Source organism: Haliotis rufescens, unplaced genomic scaffold (genome assembly GCF_023055435.1).
Source record: "Haliotis rufescens isolate VD_foot unplaced genomic scaffold, xgHalRufe1.0.p SCAF_4, whole genome shotgun sequence".
NCBI lineage: Eukaryota > Metazoa > Mollusca > Gastropoda > Lepetellida > Haliotidae > Haliotis > Haliotis rufescens.
This window is the reverse complement of record NW_025964112.1, coordinates 11,102,156-11,123,319: the sequence shown is the minus strand read 5'-3', so window position 1 is coordinate 11,123,319 and position 21,164 is coordinate 11,102,156. Positions and strand designations below refer to the sequence as shown.

The window sequence follows — 21,164 nt, the reverse complement described above, 5'->3', positions numbered from 1 at the left end:
AAATGGGTTTCTCAACCACAGGTATGAAAGAAATATGATTGTATGTTTATCTGTTAAAGCCAACAACAGAAATCAACAACTATCTGCCTGCAGTATCTGGAGAAACCGGTAAATGTAGTCATACCAACACATCAGTGTCATCAGTATTTATCATACGCATTTACATCAGTAAATGTTTATGATGAAATGCAATAAATGCGATTGCTTCCGTGTCATTTGATTGGCTAAACGAGCTTGGCCGCGACCCCTAACGTACTACTGTTTCCTGATTGGCTGATTATAGAATGGGCGGGGCTTGTGTTGCATTATTTGCGCTAAACGATCTCTCGATCTCTCTCTCACACAGACACACACACAGAGAGACACACACACAGACACACACACACAGACACACACACACACACACACACACACACACACACACACACACACACACACACACACACACACACACACACACACAATCTCGAGGTAAAGCGTCCGCCTGGAGAGCGGGAGGAATGTCAGGGGTTAGATCCCAGTATTTTTTTCAGATATGTACGGCATTTTCCGAATGAAACGTTAACAGATCTATGCTCATCATACCAAACGCCGTTAAAAGATGGTACTTGCTGTTACCCTGCCTGGCGCTCGGCATTAAGGGGCTAAAACAAGGACTGGTCGGCTCGGATGCAGTATACTGTGTCTGAGTTCGGTATAAGCTGCGGAATGGTATCTCAGTGTGCTGGCACTATACATCGGCATCAGTCCGGACTAGTACAAGCAGCCACACAAACACAACACGTGCATGCACGTCGCTATATAAGTGCAATAATCTTGGACGCAACGTTAATCCCCATTTCACCTCACCACACACGCTATGTAAGTGCAATTATCTTGAACGCGACGTTAAACCCCATATCACCCCACCTTCATGAATATACGGTTGATTGAATGTGATTATGGAGAGATTTGTTATCGACTTAACAGCGAAGTAAATATTCCGTTTTGTCCATGATAATCTGGTGTTTCACACATTGTGGAATTAAATATCAATCTTTGTCCCCCGCAAAGCCTGTTCTGTCGTATGAATTTTCATGCAACAAACATTGTTTTTCATTTATTTATTTTTTCTACCAACCAATATCATTTTATACGATTACAAAAAAAAATATTTTAAAGCAATCACATTAACAAAAACAACAAGCCCTGTTTTAAGCCCTGTCGAAAAAACGATCCAACGTTTTTGGAACAATCGTCCGCAAAAACAATCGACCAACCTCAAGCCCTCACTCAATTGGGTATTTTCAAACCCCTGTCAACTATTATGATTCATTGAAACTCTATCCCATCCCAAAACTTATCCCACCCATACCCCAAGTCTCATGTTTTAATCCACCCACAATTTTCAATGACAAATCACCGGACAATTGCAGACATAAAAATATTATGAGTCATATAATTTTTTACTAATTTCCTTGGGATCCAATCCATTTCATTGTCAACGCGTGACATTAAAATAAGACATGAAAACCATGAAATATATTAAAGTTTGTAGTTATTTTAACCAGGCGAACCAATTAGATATCAACTTGGACTGTCGCGTTGATTTTGACGACCAAGAGTTACCTCCCTTGCATCACTCACAGCACCAAATGTCACAGCGTCGCATTACAAACTAGTTTCCTTGATAAAATGCGCAACCAGAAAAGCGCAATAACATCATGTATCTATAAGAAAAGAGCCTAGTCTAATCTCACACACAACAATGGCATGTCGGGCGGTTTTGACGCCCCACTGCACTTGTGGCAAATCAATATTCAGAATAAAAGTTATTTGGATAAGAATAAATAAATAAAAGTGTGAAGAATATCAACATAGGATTGATGACGTAGCCTATTACAAGGTCCGTATTATCGCCACTCCCCGCTATTTCGCCATAATTTCCGCTTATAACGGAACACGTAGCCACTGGCTTTCAGTTGACAGTCAGTCAAAATAAGAGAAAGTCTGGTGATATGTAAGTTAACTTTAAATCTTCTTTACGCATGTCTAGCAGAAATATATGATTTCTCGTTATTTTCCAACTTTATCCGCTTTATGATTCGTTAATCTGAATCGTGTTTTGACGACTAGCTAACTAATTGATCTTACATCACAATACATACCGTATACATAGTCTCGTTAATTTAAAAAATTAGTTTACAATTCCCCCCCCCCCCCCCCCCCCCCTACACACACACATAGGAAGACGATAAAGTGTTAGCACGAAGTTAGACACGGATATTGTCCTCAGTGTATTTGAAAACAAACTTTCTGAAGTCAGCAATGTGAGAACAGCATTTGGTAAATAATTTGCTTAAGTAGACATATAGAACGGCAACGGTGTGCTCATAATTAGGAGCCCTGTGGACTAATATTTAATTCCACATTTGTGAAATTTGTTTTACAAAACACCAGAAAATCACAGACAAAATGGAATAATTATTACATCTCTGTTAGGCTAATAACCACATTCGCTTCCTTTAGAAATGCCATTATGGATTTGTGTAGTCTTTGGTAAATTTGTACACTAGACTATCATTAATATAAATATTTTCTTTTATTCATGTGTCGTTTAAATATAGTAACAAGGAGCCCAGAGTGTTTCTTCAATTTCTGAAACTGAAACTGAAGAAATCTAGACTTGGCAAAGAATTGTAGACTTGCTTGAGAGTTTTCGGATATATTTTCTTGGTTTGAGGGTCTGTATGAAATGCATGTTGTGCACATGAATGTGGAAATCTAGTATATTCGAACTCATTTAAGTGGATATGTCGATTGAAGAGAGGATTTAGGTCCCGGCAGAACACTGGCGGTGATATGGTCTTAAACGCTATGTCGAACAGCCGATAACTCGATGTAATGTCGATCATCTCCTTGACTTCCAGTTAAATAGATCTCCATTGAAGCAGTGAGGAAATATAAAGCGTGTTATTCGACGTTTTCAATGTTTATTTATTCAGTGCTGGGTTTCAATTGAAACTGTAATTAGAATAAATTTGTTTGTTTGTTGTTTAACGCCGCACTCAGCAACATTCCAGCTGTATGTGCGGTCTGTAAATAATCGAGACTGGACCAGACAATCCAGTGATTGATATAATGAGCATCTATCCACATAACTGGGATACAATGACATGCATCAACCAAGTCAGCGAACCTGACCACCCGATCCCGTTAGTCGCCTCTTACGACAAGCATGGGTTGCTGAAGATCTACTCTAACTCGGATCTTCACGGGTCTTTAAAATCAATGAAAGTATAAGAAGGTGCATTGTATAATATTATTATATAGCAATTTACTTGACCGGGGCTTGTTATTCTCTGACGTTGGCGTTAAATATTTCTATCTTCAAAAACAAAAGTAACTGTGATGATATAAATGTAAAATTGATAACCAATGATATTAATATTGCAAGAAGAAATTGCAAGAATTATATTTTTGAAATTGTTGTTTGTTTCTATTAAAATAATTATAACCCTTTGTTTCCTTCTTCAGTCTACTGAAACTACAGTACACTGTTAATCTTGGAAGACAACGGGAAAGTGTGGAGTTATTTGCTTCTTTTTATGACAATATGAAACATAAAAACATTATCATAATTTCTTTCGCCTTTGAGTACATGAAGAAAAACAAATATGAGAATATCAATATTTTATAAAGGTTTACAAATAACCAAACACTGGTTACCACGTATGTGATCCTCACTGCTTCGTCATAAACTACAGGGCAAAAGAAAGTATTCACTTGAAAATTGGATTTGACCAAACAATTGCAAACCTTATCATACGAGGCTGACAACACTGAATACTTGAAGTCTTAAACTATGCTACCCGTATCAAATGCATAATCATTCTATAACCATTCTTTGTTTGTTTCATTCTTATCCATCATCGTCCCCCGCCGTGATATTGCTGGAATATTGCTAAAAGCGGCGTAAAACCATACTCACTCACTCACTCACTTATCCATCATCAAACACGGATAAAGACTTTCTTTCAGTTTAGGTGCTTCTTGGGATGCCTCCTTTACTTTCAACATACCCAAAAGTAAAATTATATGAAAATTACTTTTGGGGAAACATACGAGCGTATAACATTTTCGATAAATATCCTTGTATCTTTCATGAATTATATGAACTATTCTATTGTCCGTAACAAAAGAAAGAAAGTTTGAGGCTATTATTGTTTCCATTGCAAACCATGTTTAGCTGCAGATGTTATCATGATATGGATGAATAATAATATTGCAAAATATGATGCTATTCAATATTCACTCACTCCACAATTAGCATTAATAACTCTAATGATAATAATGAAAATGAAATGTACTGTTAAAGGAGGTACGATGAATTTCATATGCATGGGCATTTCATCAGGTTTTTCCACGAATTTCTGTAAAATAGAAACGGGTGTGAAGGTATGATAGAGCCGGGGTATTTAAGAGTTAAAAGTGTTTGTACACAAATCTTGCCTTGATCTGTGCTGTCCTGATAGACTGACAATGCCATGAATTTTCTTCTGGTCATCAATTTAGGATGTGACACCAATCACCAAAAAATAGATAATGCATAAGATATGTATGATGCATAACATATCTGCCCATTGATATCATAACAACGAGCAATCTGACTATACAACTATTTTACGTAAACGAAATAGACCTTAGCATTATTTAATATGAAGTGTCAAAACGAATATAGTACATGACGAATTTTTCTTGTTTTCTTTTGTAACGAGATGGTCACTGTAATTTTCATTGAAAATCCATTTCTCTATCTCGTGAAGAGAGATTAAATGTGGAAATGCCCATTGCTTGAAACACCTAGTGTATGGTTGTTATTGTTTCAAAGTTCACTGAGGGGCAATTTCAGACGTTGTGATTGTGACAATATAATCAAGAGTAAGAATATGCTTGGCATTTTCAACTTTTTATGTAGGTATTCCAAACTTGAAAAACTTTTAAATTAAACTGGTCCAACTGACGAGCAGCCCTTACCAGACAACTTTCCTGTACTGGTCGCAAAGAACAAAAGCACTATCCTCAACAAGTAGCAAATAACACAAGCACTACCCTCAACTAGTAGCAAAGAACAGAAACACTATCCTGAAATAGTAGCAAAGAACACATACACTACCCTGTACAAGTAACAAAGAACACAAGCACTATCCTCAACTAGAAGCAAAGAACACAGGCACTATCCTCAACCAGTAGCTACGAACATGAGCTCTATCCTGAAATAGTAGCAAAGAACACAAGCACTATCCTAAACTAGTAGCAAAGAACAGAAACACTATCCTCAACGAGTAGTAAAGAATATATGCACTATCCTCAACTAGTAAAGAATACAGGCACTATCCTCAACTAGTAGTAAAGAATAGAGGCTCTATCCTCAACTAGTAGCTAAGAACGGAAACACTATCCTCAACTAGTAGTAAAGAATACAGGCACTATTCTCAACTAGTAGCTAAGAACAGAAACACTATCCTCAACGAGTAGTAAAGAATATATGCACTATCCTCAACTAGTAGCAAAGAAAACAGGCACTATCCTCAACTAATAAACTAATAGCAAAGAACACAAGCACTATCCTTAACTACTAGCAAAGAACACAAGCACTATCCCCAACTAGTAGCAAAGAACAGAAACACTATTCCCAACTAGTAGTAAAGAATACAGGCACTATCCTCAACTAGTAGCAAGGGACACAAGCACTATCCTCAAGTAGTAGCAAAGAACACAGACACTATTCTCAACTAGTAGTAAAGAACAAAAGCACTATCCTGTACTAGTAGCAAAGAACACAAACACTATCCTCAACTAATAGCAAAGAACAGAAACACTATTCCCAACTAGTAGTAAAGAATACAGGCACTATCCTCAACTAGCAGCAAGGGACACAAGCACTATCCTGTACTAGTAGCAAAGAACACAAGCACTATCCTCAACTAGTAGTTAAGAATACAGGCACTATCCTCAACTAGTAGTAAAGAATACAGGCACTCGAACTAGTAGCAAAGAACACATGAACTATCTCGTACTAGTAGCAAAGAACACATGAACTATCTCGTACTAGTAGCAAAGAACACATGACCTATCTCGTACTAGTAGCAAAGAACACATGAACTATCTCGTACTAGTAGCAAAGAACACATGAACTATCTCGTACTTGTAGCAAAGAACACATGAATCATCTCGTACTAGTAGCAAAGAACGCAGGCATGTGTACCGGGTAGTTATGAGGAAAGTATAGAACATGTATGACATTGTTTCAGTAAAACGTAAATGTTGGTTTCAATCTGCTGTTAATACAATTAGTAATTAGAATATAATACTAGTACTCGGCAGATAGGACAGAGGACACAAAATGATTACTGGTCCGCGTCAAATATAACTGTCCACGGGCTAGCAGCCTTTCGGGATATTGAATCTTTTTCATTTAATCTTTACTTAGTTTTAAAAGTAATATGCAGTAATATATTTAACTCTATAATTGTTTAACTTTGGACATTTAAATAAGAAATGATACTCATCCCCGATAACATCAATGTTAGATTGTTTACAAAAATCACAATATCTACAATTTCTATTTATATTGATATAACGGCCAGTTTCTATTTTAACTTGTGAGCAGATTTTCAAAGTAAGATATCTTCTTAAGGTAAAATATCTAAGTATATTTCGCAACCCAAAACAGCTTTGATATTACAATAAAGAGACAGATTTGATGATTTAGATATAGTACAATTACATTCTTGTATATGATTATCTATAAGTCTTTGCTTAAACATTGCACAAAAGGTATAACTGGGTTTGCAATAAATGGATTTAACCACTACACTAAAAAGGCATGTTGTTTATTTTCGGAGACAACAATGTTTACACTTTTATAAGGTTAGAACAAACACCAAAACATTACTGAAAGAGACCACGCAGAAGTTATTCCATCTTATTTTGACAAATGTATATGTTCATTTTGATACAAAAATGAAACAATTACTTTTAAAACAACAAACGTGCCTTCGTGCTGGAATTGTGTCACGTGACCAAATTAACAAATGTATACGTGCAAGTTTCAATAACGTGTGGACCCAAAATCCATTTTATCAAAGAATGAAGTTGTTATTGCATCGCACTGTGTGAAAGTTGCATTGTTCTTAGTCATGTTGACTGTCACTGATAACACTCCCAAGTCCAACGGGGATTTCCGGGGTCCAAGAGCAGCGTCCGGGTCTGTTGCAATAGCCGACTCAAATAACCAGGTCACATGACAGTCAGCACGGCTCGTACATTTCCGTCAGACTTAGGAAATTTCCCTGTAGAAACGCTCGAGCAGTGATCATCGATGTTGTTGTTGGGAGAAAGCTCGACTGGTATTTATAACGCGGGCGTTTAAGGAGTTATGTCCCTTGTGTTGCATCCGCGTTGTCAGAACCTGATATGTATCTGCAGGAACGTGATGACAGTATGCACGTAAACCGTTTAGTTTCTCATAAAATCTCGGAATCATTTCCAGACAGGGTGATTTCCATTCCATTGTTATTAAAACAAGTGATCTGAACAAAATGAAATTTTTCAAAGAATTTCTGTTTATTTGCATTTCATTTTCGATGGAGTGTGTGGGTGTATAGGTTTTACGCTGAGTTAAGCAATATTCCCGATCGCTTATAACAGCTCCAATGTATTGATAGTTAGCCTACTTTAAATGTAGTGGGTGGTGCGCCATGTGCGTATCGTTCCCTTCTCAGAAAACCACTAATATTAGAAATATCAAGGGAAAACACGAATTACCAGTGCTATATTTTCTAGAATTCGTTTCAAACATTTAGACATTTTGGAATTACAAGATAGTTATTCACTAGGGATGTCGAGATTCACCAATCCATCGAAAATATTCAGAGATGACACGCGATACGCCTTTACCTGTATTCATATTTAACCACGGGCAAGGCTGGCCCAGTCGTCTAAGGCGCCGCGATTCGCTGTGAAGTTGCGTCCATTGGACATGCCACAAACCTATGATTGTGGGTTCGAATCCCGGTTCGCCCTAATTATGTTTCTAGGTTTGTCAGAACCATACCCGCGCTCGTGGGTTTCACAGAAGTGGTAAACGTCTGAGACCTGCATCACTTACCTCCCACATTAAGCTGACACGCCGTGATATAACTGGAATACTGTTAACATCGGCGTTAAACCAAACTCACTCACTCACCCATGGGACATTAAAAACTTCAATGCAAAATGGGTTCAACCCACATTTTAATAAACAATTTTATCATTATTAATTTATGCTTTTTTTACATTGTACAATGTACATAGTTATAGAACTTACATTCTGTTCTAGTCTTTTCGAACTGGTTTTGACACTACAGTTTTCTCTGAAATTTGAATAAAATTGATTGGAATGAGACCTATATATCTACAAATATGAGACCAGATATTCAGGAAGTTCAAGCCGTTTTAAAAGTGTGTTTTTTTCCTGTGGTATAAAAAGAATCACGCACAATTACCGCTAATAAATTATCGCCTCCCATTCGTATCGTGAACAAGGATCATGATGCGCGCCGTATCGGGAGATAGTTTTATCGTGACATCCCTATAATTTACATCGGAGACAGCGGGACACCTGGAACATCCGGGCATTCGAATATCATCCGCCATGCTCGAATAAGTAACTTCAAACTACATGTTTCATAGCTATGTATTAATGAAAAAGATGATGAATACAAATACGTATATACTTGAGTAACATTTATTCATTCATTTATATACTCAAAACAACCCACGGTGGTACTGGAATAAAATATATTTTTAAAATAAGATAAATATGCATAGAACAATTTAAAACATAGTTCTTTACCAATTGTTTGCATGTTAGAACTCATTCATTTCAAGAGAGCTTAATCTACAATAAAAATTCGCAAGTGTTTTGTGCTGTTTTGGGAAAATAGTCATGTCAATTTATGGGTATTAGGAAACTTATAATAATATTGAGGGATGTGTAGATATCTTTTGAAAGTGAAGAACAATGTGTTTTATTTCCTTGTTTTTTATTGATGGTTTACCAGGCTTAGTGTGCTCGGATCATTATTCGGCTCGGCCTCAGACCTCGTGGGGGTCGGCGTTCCCTGTGACGACGGTTTCTCCGACCGCCTCAACCACAACTGGACGACATTCCTCCTCACATTCTTCTGTCTCGTCATCACAACAACTCAGTTCGCCGGCAGCCCCATCAAGTGCTGGATCTCCAAGGATACCGACCATGTACGTGGGTAATGTGGTCACTGGCCTTAGGTCACCAGAGGGGGTCAGTGTGAACGGGTATACGCCATCAGAGGGGGTCAGTGTGAACGGGTATACGCCATCAGAGGGGGTCAGTGTGAACGGGTATACGCCATCAGAGGGGGTCAGTGTGAACGGGTAAAGGCCATCAGAGGGGGTCAGGGTGTACGGTATACGCCATTAGAGGGGGTCAGGGTGTACGGTATACGCCATCAGAGGTTGTCAGTGTGAACGGGTATACGTCATCAGAGGGGGTCAGTGTGAACGGGTATACGTCATCAGAGGGGGTCAGGGTGTACGGTATACGCCATCAGAGGGGGTCAGTGTGAACGCGTATACGTCATCAGACGGGGTCAGGGTGTACGGTATACGCCATCAGAGGGGGTCAGTGTGAACGGGTATACGTCATCAGAGGGGGTCAGTGTGAACGCGTATACGTCATCAGAGGGGGTCAGGGTGTACGGTATACGCCATCAGAGGGGGTCAGTGTGAACGCGTATACGTCATCAGAGGTGGTCAGGGTGTACGGTATACGCTATCAGAGGGGGTCAGGGTGTACGGTATACGCCATCAGAGGGGGTCAGTGTGAACGCGTATACGTCATCAGAGGGGCTCAGGGTGTACGGTATACGTCATCAGAGGGGGTCATCGTGTACGGTATACGCCATCAGAGGTGGTCAGGGTGTACGGTATACGCTATCAGAGGGGGTCAGGGTGTACGGTATACGCCATCAGAGGTGGTCAGTGTGAACGCGTATACGTCATCAGAGGGGGTCAGTGTGAACGGGTATACGTCATCAGAGGGGGTCAGTGTGAACGGGTATACGTCATCAGAGGGGGGTCAGTGTGAACGGGTATACGTCATCGGAAGGGGGTCAGTGTCTATGGGTATACGCCATCAGAGGGGGTCAGTGTGAACGGGTATACGTCATCAGAGGGTGTCAGTGTGAACGGGTATACGTCATCAGAGGGGGTCAGTGTGAACGGTATACGCCATCAGAGGGGGTCAGTGTGAACGCGTATACGTCATCAGAGGTGGTCAGGGTGTACGGTATACGCTATCAGAGGGGGTCAGGGTGTACGGTATACGCCATCAGAGGGGGTCAGTGTGAACGCGTATACGCCATCAGAGGGGCTCAGGGTGTACGGTATACGTCATCAGAGGGGGTCATCGTGTACGGTATACGCCATCAGAGGTGGTCAGGGTGTACGGTATACGTCATCAGAGGGGGTCAGGGTGTACGGTATACGCTATCAGAGGGGGTCAGGGTGTACGGTATACGCCATCAGAGGTGGTCAGTGTGAACGCGTATACGTCATCAGAGGGGGTCAGTGTGAACGGGTATACGTCATCAGAGGGGGTCAGTGTGAACGGGTATACGTCATCAGAGGGGGGTCAGTGTGAACGGGTATACGTCATCGGAAGGGGGTCAGTGTCTATGGGTATACGCCATCAGAGGGGGTCAGTGTGAACGGGTATACGTCATCAGAGGGTGTCAGTGTGAACGGGTATACGTCATCAGAGGGGCTCAGTGTGAACGGGTATACGTCATCAGAGGGGGGTCAGTGTGAACGGGTATACATCATCAGAGGGGGTCAGTGTGAACGGGTATACGTCATCAGAGGGGGTCAGTGTGAACGGGTATACGTCATCAGAGGGGGTCAGTGTGAACGGGTATACGTCATCGGAGGGGGTCAGTGTCTACGGGTTTACGTCATCAGAGGGGGTCATCGTGTACTGGTATACGTCATCAGAGGGGGTCAGTGTGAACGGGTATACGCCATCAGAGGGGGTCAGTGTGAACGGGTTCACGCCATCGGAAGGGGGTCAGTGTGTACGGGTATACGCCATCAGAGGGGGTCAGTGTGTACGGGTATACGTCATCGGAGGGGGTCAGTGTCTACGGGTATACGCCATCAGAGGGGGTCAGTGTGAACGGGTTCACGCCATCGGAGGGGGGTCAGTGTCTACGGGTATACGTCATCAGAGGGGGTCAGTGTGTACGGTATACGCCATCCGAGAGGGTGTGAATTTTTACGGGTATACGTCATCAGAGGGCGTCAGTTTATACGGTTGTGTATGTATTTGATCACCCCAGACATCTAAAAATGTTAGAATCGCTTCTGTGGTCAAGTGAAAATAGAACAGAAGGTCTGTGTTTTGATCCCCAGCCGCGTCATACAAAACGACACTATAAGATGGTACTTGTTGCTACCCTACCTGGTACCGACGGTAAGGTGTTAAAACAACGCCAGGACTCACTTTACCGTGTCTGAGTGGGGTGTCCCTGCGGCATGGCATCTCATAGGGCTAGTATTATAAAACCGACAGAAGTCCGAACATTACAAGCACGCACGCACGCACGCACGCACGCACGCACGCACGCACGCACGCGCGCACGCACGCACACACACACACACACACACGCACGTGCAAGTCGCTATATAAGTGCAATAAGCTTGGACGCGACGTTAAATCCCATTTTAACTCACCTCTGAAGTATAACATTTACTTTTTCAGGCGGACTATATTCACAACGCCTGCTGGGTGAAGAACACCTACGACGCCCCTCTGACCCATCCCCTCCCCGTGGAGGAGAAGGAGCGTCTAAAGGGGGAACTCAAGTACTACCAATGGCTTCCTCTCATTCTCTTAGTCCAGGTGAGTCTCGATGCTTCTCTTATTCTCTTTTTCTTTCCTATGTCATCATACTTGTCGACTGAGGTACCTGCTAAATCAAGGCTTCATCAAGGCTTCATCAAGGCTAGATTTGACGTTGACGGCCAACGTGATACTAAACACGACAAAGGGTTATTTATCTCTGTTAAAGTTAATAATGTAAACTAAGGCCCAAACTAAATGTCAGTGATGAAACCAAGGACAGATAGCACCCGTCGTGAAACATTCTAGGTATTTTATAATACAAATTTATACGAGGATGGGGACATGGGGGGCGATCAAAATTGCGTTATATTGCGTAATATGCAAATCTACTCTCTCTCCTCCCCTTTACAACGCTATTAAATATGAACACAACGTCTTCGTCGTTGATAATTATACTGATGAAGATGATGATGATGATGATGATGAAGCAGCTAATGATGATAATGACACCAACGACGCCTACCACGATTTCTTTTATTTCACAATAACACAGACCGCAATGCATGTAATAAAATATAGTCTCCATGCCGATGTCCTATTTTACAAACAATATGTAAGTTACGTCCTACATAGTGGACCGCCTCCGTGGTCTAGTGGTCGAGCGTCCGCTCGGAGAGAGAGAGAGAGAGAGGAAGGTCCGGGGTTCGATCCCCGGCCGCGTCCTACCGTTAAATATTAACCTGCCTGGCACTCGGCATTAAGGGACTAAAACAAAGACTGGTCGGCTCGGAGTCAGTATACTGTTTAAATGGTATCTCAGTGGGCTAGCACTATAAATCGGCATCGGTCACACACACACAGACACAGACACACACAGACACAGACACAGACACACACACAGACACACACACACACACACACGTCGCTTCATAAGTGCAATCATCCTGGACGCGACGTTAAACCCCTTTTCACCTCACCTCACCTCACCTCACCTCACCTCACCTCACCTATAAAGTGACAATTTGTAAAGCTGCACCCTCCCAATAGCACACTACCGAGTCATAATGCGTATAACAACATTCATATTTTCAGGCTCTGATGTTTAAAATGCCGAACATGATATGGAAGCTGTGCCAAAGCAACGGCGGGATCAACATTGAAAAAATTACCTCCCTTTCACAGGATACTCAATACTCAGAGCCAAAGAAAAGAGCCACGACCATCAACAACATTGCTGCCTATATTCACAGCTGGCTTATCTTTGAACGCGAACGTAGATATACCATCTTCTCGCGCATGCGCCACCGGATGTCCAGACTTAGCATCCTATTCTTCCCCCTTGGATCCCGCAATGGAACATATTTAGTTGGACTGTATTTCTTTTCCAAGATTTTATATTTGGCTAACGCAGTTGGACAATATTTCCTCCTTAACGCACTCCTCGGATTCGATTTCACCAACTTTGGCGTTCTGGTGTTCACCAACCTTCTGGCAGATGGCGAAGTCAAGGAAACCAGGGCGTTTCCAAGAGTCACATACTGTGACGTCAAAATACGTCAACAACAGAACATCCTCACCTACACTTACCAGTGCGTCCTTTCAATCAACATGTTGTCTGAGAAGATCTTTGCTATCCTGTGGTTCTGGCTGCTGCTCCTCGTCTGTGTCAACGCAGTATCGACGCTCATGTGGTGCTACAACCTCATCTTTAGGCGTAACCGGGTGCGTTACGTCGAAAAGTATTTGAGCCTGTTCGTGAACGTTGCCGATGAAAAAGAGCTATGTCGCAAGTTTATTGATGATTATATTCGGGATGACGGGGTTCTGGTTCTGAGAGCGGTGGCCAACAACTCCAGTATCATGGTATTGGGGGACATCGTGCAGGAGTTGTGGCGCCTCTTCATCAAAAACAGAGAAATAAGGTACGAAAGGAAAGAACAGAGAAAACAGGAGCTAGAAAACAGGGACAAGATGGAGATGGAGGTGATTGCAGATGAGAAACATGGCGCCACAACGCAACTCAGGAAATTGAAAGAAGTTGACCTGTAGGTACATGGAGTGGATACCCCATTGCTCAACACGGAAGATCATCACTGCATTTACTTATAATTGTATCAAGAAATAGTTTCACACTTTATACTCTGAGGTGCTGTTTATTAAAAGATGTTGAAGTGTAAATGCAGAGAGGTTTTACACAATTGCCCAAAACGGAAGGATATCATTTTTTTTTAAAAGATCATCAATATTTTTTCTTTTTCAATAAATTGTCATGTTCTGCATGTAATAACGACTGCTCAGATTCTAGGAATATATGTACCCTATAACACACAAAAAGCTTTCATTTCTTGTAATTACAAAACAACATTTTCACTTTTTTCTGATGCTGTAAATCAAAGACTGTACATGCAAATATATCAAATTATGTAAAGATATATTTTTATTTTTGTTCTGTATTATGTGAATTTTCATATATATATATATATATATATATATATATATATATATATATATATATATATATATATATATATATATATATATATATATAAACTTAAACATAACAATATATTTATATTGCGATGTTCATGTTTCTATGCTTGTCCTTTGTGATTGATCCAGATCGTCATCTTCCTGTGATAGTGATTATTTACTACTGACGTAAAATAGCAACATATCCTTGTGTTACCATTTTACACCGTATCTCATGTTGCGTATGTGACAGTTAAAGGGGGCTTCGCTTGGAGAAAATGGCAGTCCCAGCAAGTCTGATTCAAGTAGTCCCAACACTGCTTCACCTGTCTGTTACTTCACATTTCATGCTGTATATATATCTTGGACTTGATGTTTACCCTAAATACAATGAACCAATGTCACATGACACTACTTACATTGGCTCTAGACCTAGAATAGTCTTCCTGCATCTCGTTCCGCCTTTTGTGGCTTAGACCCCTGTCTCGTCAGAATCTCAGTGACGTATGTGCAATGTTTATCTGTTATGGGTTATGCATTAAACCTTTGTACCATTGAAGTGACCCCCTGCTAGTCAGGAAGCCCCTTTTTCAAGTAGCTTATTGGTGGGTACTTCGATATACCAGTATGTGTATAACTGAGTGAGTGAGTGAGTGAGTATGGTTTTACGCCGCTTTTAGCAATATTCCAGCAATATCACGGCGGGGGACACCAGAAATGGGCTTCACACATTGTACCCATGTCGGGAATCGAACCCGGGTCTTCGGCTTGACGAGCCAACGCTTTAACCACTAGGCTACCCAACCGCCCCTGTGTATAACTGAAGGGACGTAACTCGGTACAGTGTAACGGTGTTTTACAGTATTAACAAACCCACCTGAAAGTGTTCAGATTCCTTAATCGCTTGATGATGCGTATTTCACTTTGAATTGGTGCTTTTTACAATTTCTGTATTTCAATTTTGAATTTTTTGCGAGTACATAAAAGCATATTGGTCACAACATAGGACGCTTGAATCTGATAACCGTATTCGTAAGTAATTTTACTCTTATACCTGTGATGAGATTGGTCTGTAGTTTTAGATTGAATAGTTTTCACACCCGGAGAATAAACAGAGTTTCCGTGTGTCGACTCGTAGTTTGTAGATATTGACTCGTGTTGCTTTATGTAATCGGCATTTCAACCATATGCATTTCCCCTTGAAACAATACCTCCTCTAGTCAACCTTGAAACCTGACACCACCCTTCGTATATACATACATGTCTTTTATCACTCGCTAAGTGAACAGAATAGAAAACAAATTCCATTTTGTATATCATTTGTATCGATGTTTAATAGAAACATATGACCAATCAGTATTTTGCAAAGATGTGTTCACGAGAATATATATATATATATTCTTTTTATTTTCTTTACAATAAACCTATTTTGCTTATTACTTGACGTGTTTTGTGTTTTTTTCAAGAGTGAGTATAGGTTTACGCCGCCTTTTGGAATATTCCAGCAATATACCACCTCGGAAAACCTAAAATGGACTTCACAAATTGTACCTATTATGGTTGTATTTCACTTATTGGCAGGAACTGGGGGTTATATTATCCTTTGTACCAAACAACAATATTTCCTGCAAACCATACATTTTTTCAGTGTACATTATGTATCGTAACCTTTTTATCATTGTTTTGATTTTACGTGCCCAGTGTTGTCACGCTTAATCATTTCTTTGAAACCAAACATTTGACACGTTTAAATTTTCCGACAATTGATTGATCACCCATGTAAAAGCACAGATGAACATTCATGCCCCATTCAAGACCTTTTAAGAAATAAGAACTGATCTCATAACAATCGAGTGTTTGATTTATCTTCGCTTTGAAAGGTATTTCACAGCGTGCTTGATATGGGAGAAAAGCCCAAAGTGATGCAGGTCTTAGACGCTTACTACAATGGTGAAACCCACGAGCACGGATGTGGTGCTTATAACTGGGATTCGAACCCACGATCATAGGTTTCTGGCACGCCTAAGAGACACAACTCTGCCAAAGGACATGCGGGGCCTAAGACGACTGGACAGCCCATTCCATCATTTGAATGATGAGGGTATCAACACTTCTCTTTGCATTACATGTCAAGGTGAGTTATCTATGGTAACCGTGGTTAATGAGCACGGATTGCTAGACAGGGTCAAGTCAGCAAAACTCTACTCCACTTTGGTGGCATTCGTTTTTTTAATCGAAATTTCTCGTTATTTCAATTATTTTCTCAAAATTTCGAATTATTTCTCGCTGCTCTGATTATTTTCTCGTTATTTCAATTATTTTCTCGAATTTCAAGTTTTCTATAAAAAATTGAAATAACGAGAAAATATCGGAGTGACGAGAAAAAACTCGAAGCAACGAGAAAAAAATTGAAATAACGAGAAATTAATCGTAATAAAGAAAAAAAACTCAATGCAACGAGAAAAAAGTCGAAATTTCGAGTTTTGAAATAAATTTGAAATAACGATAAATTTATCGAAAGTACAAGAAAAAACTCAAAATTTTGAGAAAATAAACAATTAATTTAAATAACGTGGAAATTCGATTTAAAGAAATATATATATGCTACCAAGATTCTACCAAATGCTACCAATATGCTACCAAAGTGGCACATTAGGCTTTCGTACATAAGTACATAGATTATGTAAAACGTTTTATGATGAACACATCTCCGCACAGCGAATACCGGCGGCAACATGCCGCCAAATTGCAGGATATAATGTCTTGAATCAAAATTTCATATATTTTTTAAGGTGAGTGACAAACTTTTAAGAATGGGCATCCAAGTGAGTGAGTGAGTGAGTGAGTGAGTGAGTGATTGATTGAGTGAGTGAGTGAGTGAGTAGAAGTGAAGTGAAGAGGATTGGCGTTTTAGCATAACGCGTGCGAAAGCTCTCAGACGTGTATCCTTTGGTGGACCCATTGCACGTTTATGACGCTGGTTAGTCATGCAGTTTGTCTGCAAATTAGATCCTAATGTAAACAAACATTAGATTGCAGTGTCAGAACCGTGAGACATTATTTGTGTTTATTGACTCATTATGTCTGTAACGGGGACACGAGAACGGCAGCGACACAGAGCTAGTGGGATTGTTGCCTTCATCTACAGAAGCAGTCCACGCATTGAAGATAACCCTACCGAGACGTTTGAACAGCAATGACGCTATCGGTATTCTTGGTTCCATTAAACGGTACCACTGGAATGTAGCTGTATGTTATTACTGTTGTATGGGACAATGCCAGTATTTCATGTTTGCCAAAATGTATGTTTTATGACACAGTTGTGCACAAGCCTGTTTTATTAAAATGTAAGATAACAATGGCATGCCGAACTGAATAATGTCGGATAATTAAAGGCATATTAATTTTACAGTTTGTATAATTCTTGCTATGTTATCAACTTATAACATTTTTAGTAGAATACACCCGTTACTCACTAACCTGCTGGGAACGACCTTGGGAAATAATGCTTGTAACAGACATATGAGCATATGGGTAATAAAAAAATCTGACAAGCTTAACATAACGTCTATTTTTTGGCAAATCATTATGTCTCTTTGAGAGAATAATTAGTTGTGCACACCTTGATTGCTTAACATACAGTGTTGTGCAGTAGGGTTATAACATAACATAACAGAAAAAAACGGTTATCGATCACGAGTTGTTCCATGCTTCACCCTTGTCAGGGTAAGAAATTAAAAAAATATATCACGATTATTACTGATATCATATCAATAACGACATTATTGTGATATTATGAAAAACATCAGTGTAGTAGCACAGTGAAAGTACAATGTGCTCGATACAAACGTCCATGTGCCCAATACAAACGTACAAATGCTCAATACAAATACACATGTGCCTAATAGAAACGTTGATATGCCGAAAACAAACGTACATGTGCCGAATACAAACGTACATGTGCCGAATACAAAAGTCCATGTGCCCAATACAAACGCACGTGTGCCCAATACAAAAGTCCATATGCCCAATACAAACGCACGTGTGCCCAATACAAAAGTCCATGTGCCAAATACAAACGCACGTGTGCCCAATACAAACGTACATGTGCCCAATACAAACGTCCATGTGCCGAATACAAACGCACATGTGCCCAATACAAACGCCCATGTGCCGAATACAAACGCACGTGTGCCAAATACAAACGCACGTGTGCCCAATACAAACGCACGTGTGCCCAATACAAAGTACCTGTGGCCATTACAAACGCATATGTGCCAAATTAGAATGTAATACATGTACGTGGTAATAAGTCGCTCACCATGTACCAAACAAACCATGTGTCAAATCCACACGTGGAATGTATAAAGTATCACGTAGCATGTGTCCAATCACTACGCACCAATGTGCCCAATCTCCACTTACCATGTGCCCAATCTGCACTTACCATGTGTCCAACATTCACTTAACGTGTGCCCATTCTGCACTTACCATGTGTCCAATCTGCACTTAACGTGTACCAAATCTGAACTTACCATGTGTCCAGTCTGCACTTACCATGTGCCCAATCTGAACTTACCATGTGCCCAATCTGCACTTACCATGTGTCCAATCTACACTTACCATGTGCCCAAACTGAACTTACCATGTGTCCAATCTGAACTTACCATGTGCCCAATCTGCACTTACCATGTGTCCAATCTGCACTTACCATGTGTCCAATCTACACTTACCATGTGCCCAATCTGCACTTACCATGTGCCCAATCTGCACTTACCATGTGCCCAATATGAACTTGCCATCTGCCCAATCTGCACTTACCATGTGCCCAATCTGAACTTACCATGTGTCCAATCTACACTTACCATGTGCCCAATCTGAACTTACCATGTGTCCAATCTGCACTTACCATGTGCCCAATCTGAACTTACCATGTGCCCAATCTGCACTTACCATGTGCCCAATCTGCACTTACCATGTGCCCAATCTGGACTTACCATGTGCCCAATCTGCACTTACCCTGTGTCCAATCTGCACTTACCATGTGCCCAATCTGCACTTACCATGTGTCCAATCTACACTTACCATGTGCCCAATCTGAACTTACCATGTGTCCAATCTGCACTTAACGTGTGCCCAATTTGCACTTACCATGTGTCCAATCTGAACTTACCATGTGCCCAATCTGCACTTACCATGTGTCCAATCTGCACTTACCATGTGCCCAATCTGCACTTACCATGTGTCCAATCTACACTTACCATGTGCCCAATCTGAACTTACCATGTGTCCAATCTGCACTTAACGTGTGCCCAATTTGCACTTACCATGTGTCCAATCTGAACTTACCATGTGCCCAATCTGCACTTACCATGTGTCCAATCTGCACTTACCATGTGCCCAATTTGCACTTACCATGTGCCCAGTCTGATCCTACCATGTGTCTAATCTGCACTGAACGTGTGTCCAATCTGCACTTATCATGTGTCCAATCTGCACTTACCATGTGTCCAATCTGAACTTACAATGTGCCCAATCTGCACTGACCATGTGTTCAATCTGCACTAAATCTACCTTATAAGGATCTTATCACGGCCACCGAACCGGTCGTGACGCTCTGGCAAACACGGAAAGTGCACTCTCGGGAAGTCCGCTCCGGCGCCAAATCAAGTGATGATATGATGAACAGAGTGTGTGTGAAAGCAAACTTGCTGCATATCTCATGATATCTGACAACTTGGTGTCTGAGTACTGGTATGTCTGACAACTGGGTGTATGGCGACTGGTATATTTGAGGGCTAGGTGTCTGACTACTGGCACTTGTGACTATTGGAACATTTGCCAACTGGGTGTCTGAGTACTGGTATGTCTGACAACTGGGTGTCTGAGTACAGGTATGTCCGACAACTGGGTGTCTGAGTACTGGTATATCTGACAACTGGGTGTCTGAGTACTGGTATATCTGACAACTGGGTGTCTGAGTACTGGTACATGTATGTCTGACAACTGGGTGTCTGAGTACTGGTATATCTGACAACTGGGTGTCTGAGTACTGGTACAGTCGTGCCTCGTTTATACGGACACTTGCGTCATTTCACAATTCGTCCGTATAAACGAATTTCCGTATAACTGAAACCAGCTTCTTACTGGAAGAGTTACTTCCCTTCAATTATGTAACTCATGACAAAATTCCTTATAATGTTGTTTTTATTAATTTCGGCGAAATCGTGTGTGAAGCGATCGGAAGATCGCACAACTCACCGTTATTAACAGCAACCACGGTCAGAATACCGCTATTGACGCCTTGAAACGAACTTTAGTTGACAGAGAATGGATACATATATCATAAATGACATACTTTGACTCGAAAAAAGTCATATTTGTTTTTGTTTGACGATTCTATGTCAACATGAAATTCTCACGATCACGCGATCACGTGCGCGTAAGCCTTGACGGCGACTGGTCAGACTGGTTCCATGTAAAAAATAATACCCGAGAATAGCGATCAGCTGCTTCGCTTAGGGTTATTATTATTTTAAATATGTTTAGTAAAGGCTGCATATAATTAAGAAAATAATGGAATATATTATTCCTGATAAAAAAAAATAGTTTCAGATACAATTGTTGCCGATCCTTGCATTAAAAATCCTATAAAGTTATATCATTGGGTGTGTCTTTACCGAATCACCGGTCGATTCCAAAGAAACGTGTGTACAGCTGATTGCTGTTTCCGGATTAGTTTACGAGAAAATACACAAGGTAATCTTAATCCCTAGATATAAAACAATGC

At 40.7% G+C, this 21,164-nt stretch overlaps 1 protein-coding gene across 1 annotated transcript; it reads left to right on the top strand.

The window, feature by feature from the left end:
* Positions 1-1,894: 1,894 nt before the first annotated feature.
* LOC124112311 (innexin unc-9-like) lies at positions 1,895-14,369 on the top strand. The gene is made up of 4 exons (XM_046472363.2): positions 1,895-1,999; positions 9,087-9,282; positions 11,822-11,962; positions 12,998-14,369. Coding segments are annotated over exons 1-4 (1,296 nt in total). The 5' UTR covers positions 1,895-1,997; the 3' UTR covers positions 13,955-14,369.
* Positions 14,370-21,164: the final 6,795 nt, after the last annotated feature.

Excerpts from the sequence above, each read along its gene's own strand:
- LOC124112311 (XM_046472363.2), top strand. Across the intron at positions 9,283-11,821 it reads TCTCCAAGGATACCGACCAT|GCGGACTATATTCACAACGC; the intron begins GTACGTGGGTAA and ends TTACTTTTTCAG. Across the intron at positions 11,963-12,997 it reads CTCTCATTCTCTTAGTCCAG|GCTCTGATGTTTAAAATGCC; the intron begins GTGAGTCTCGAT and ends TCATATTTTCAG.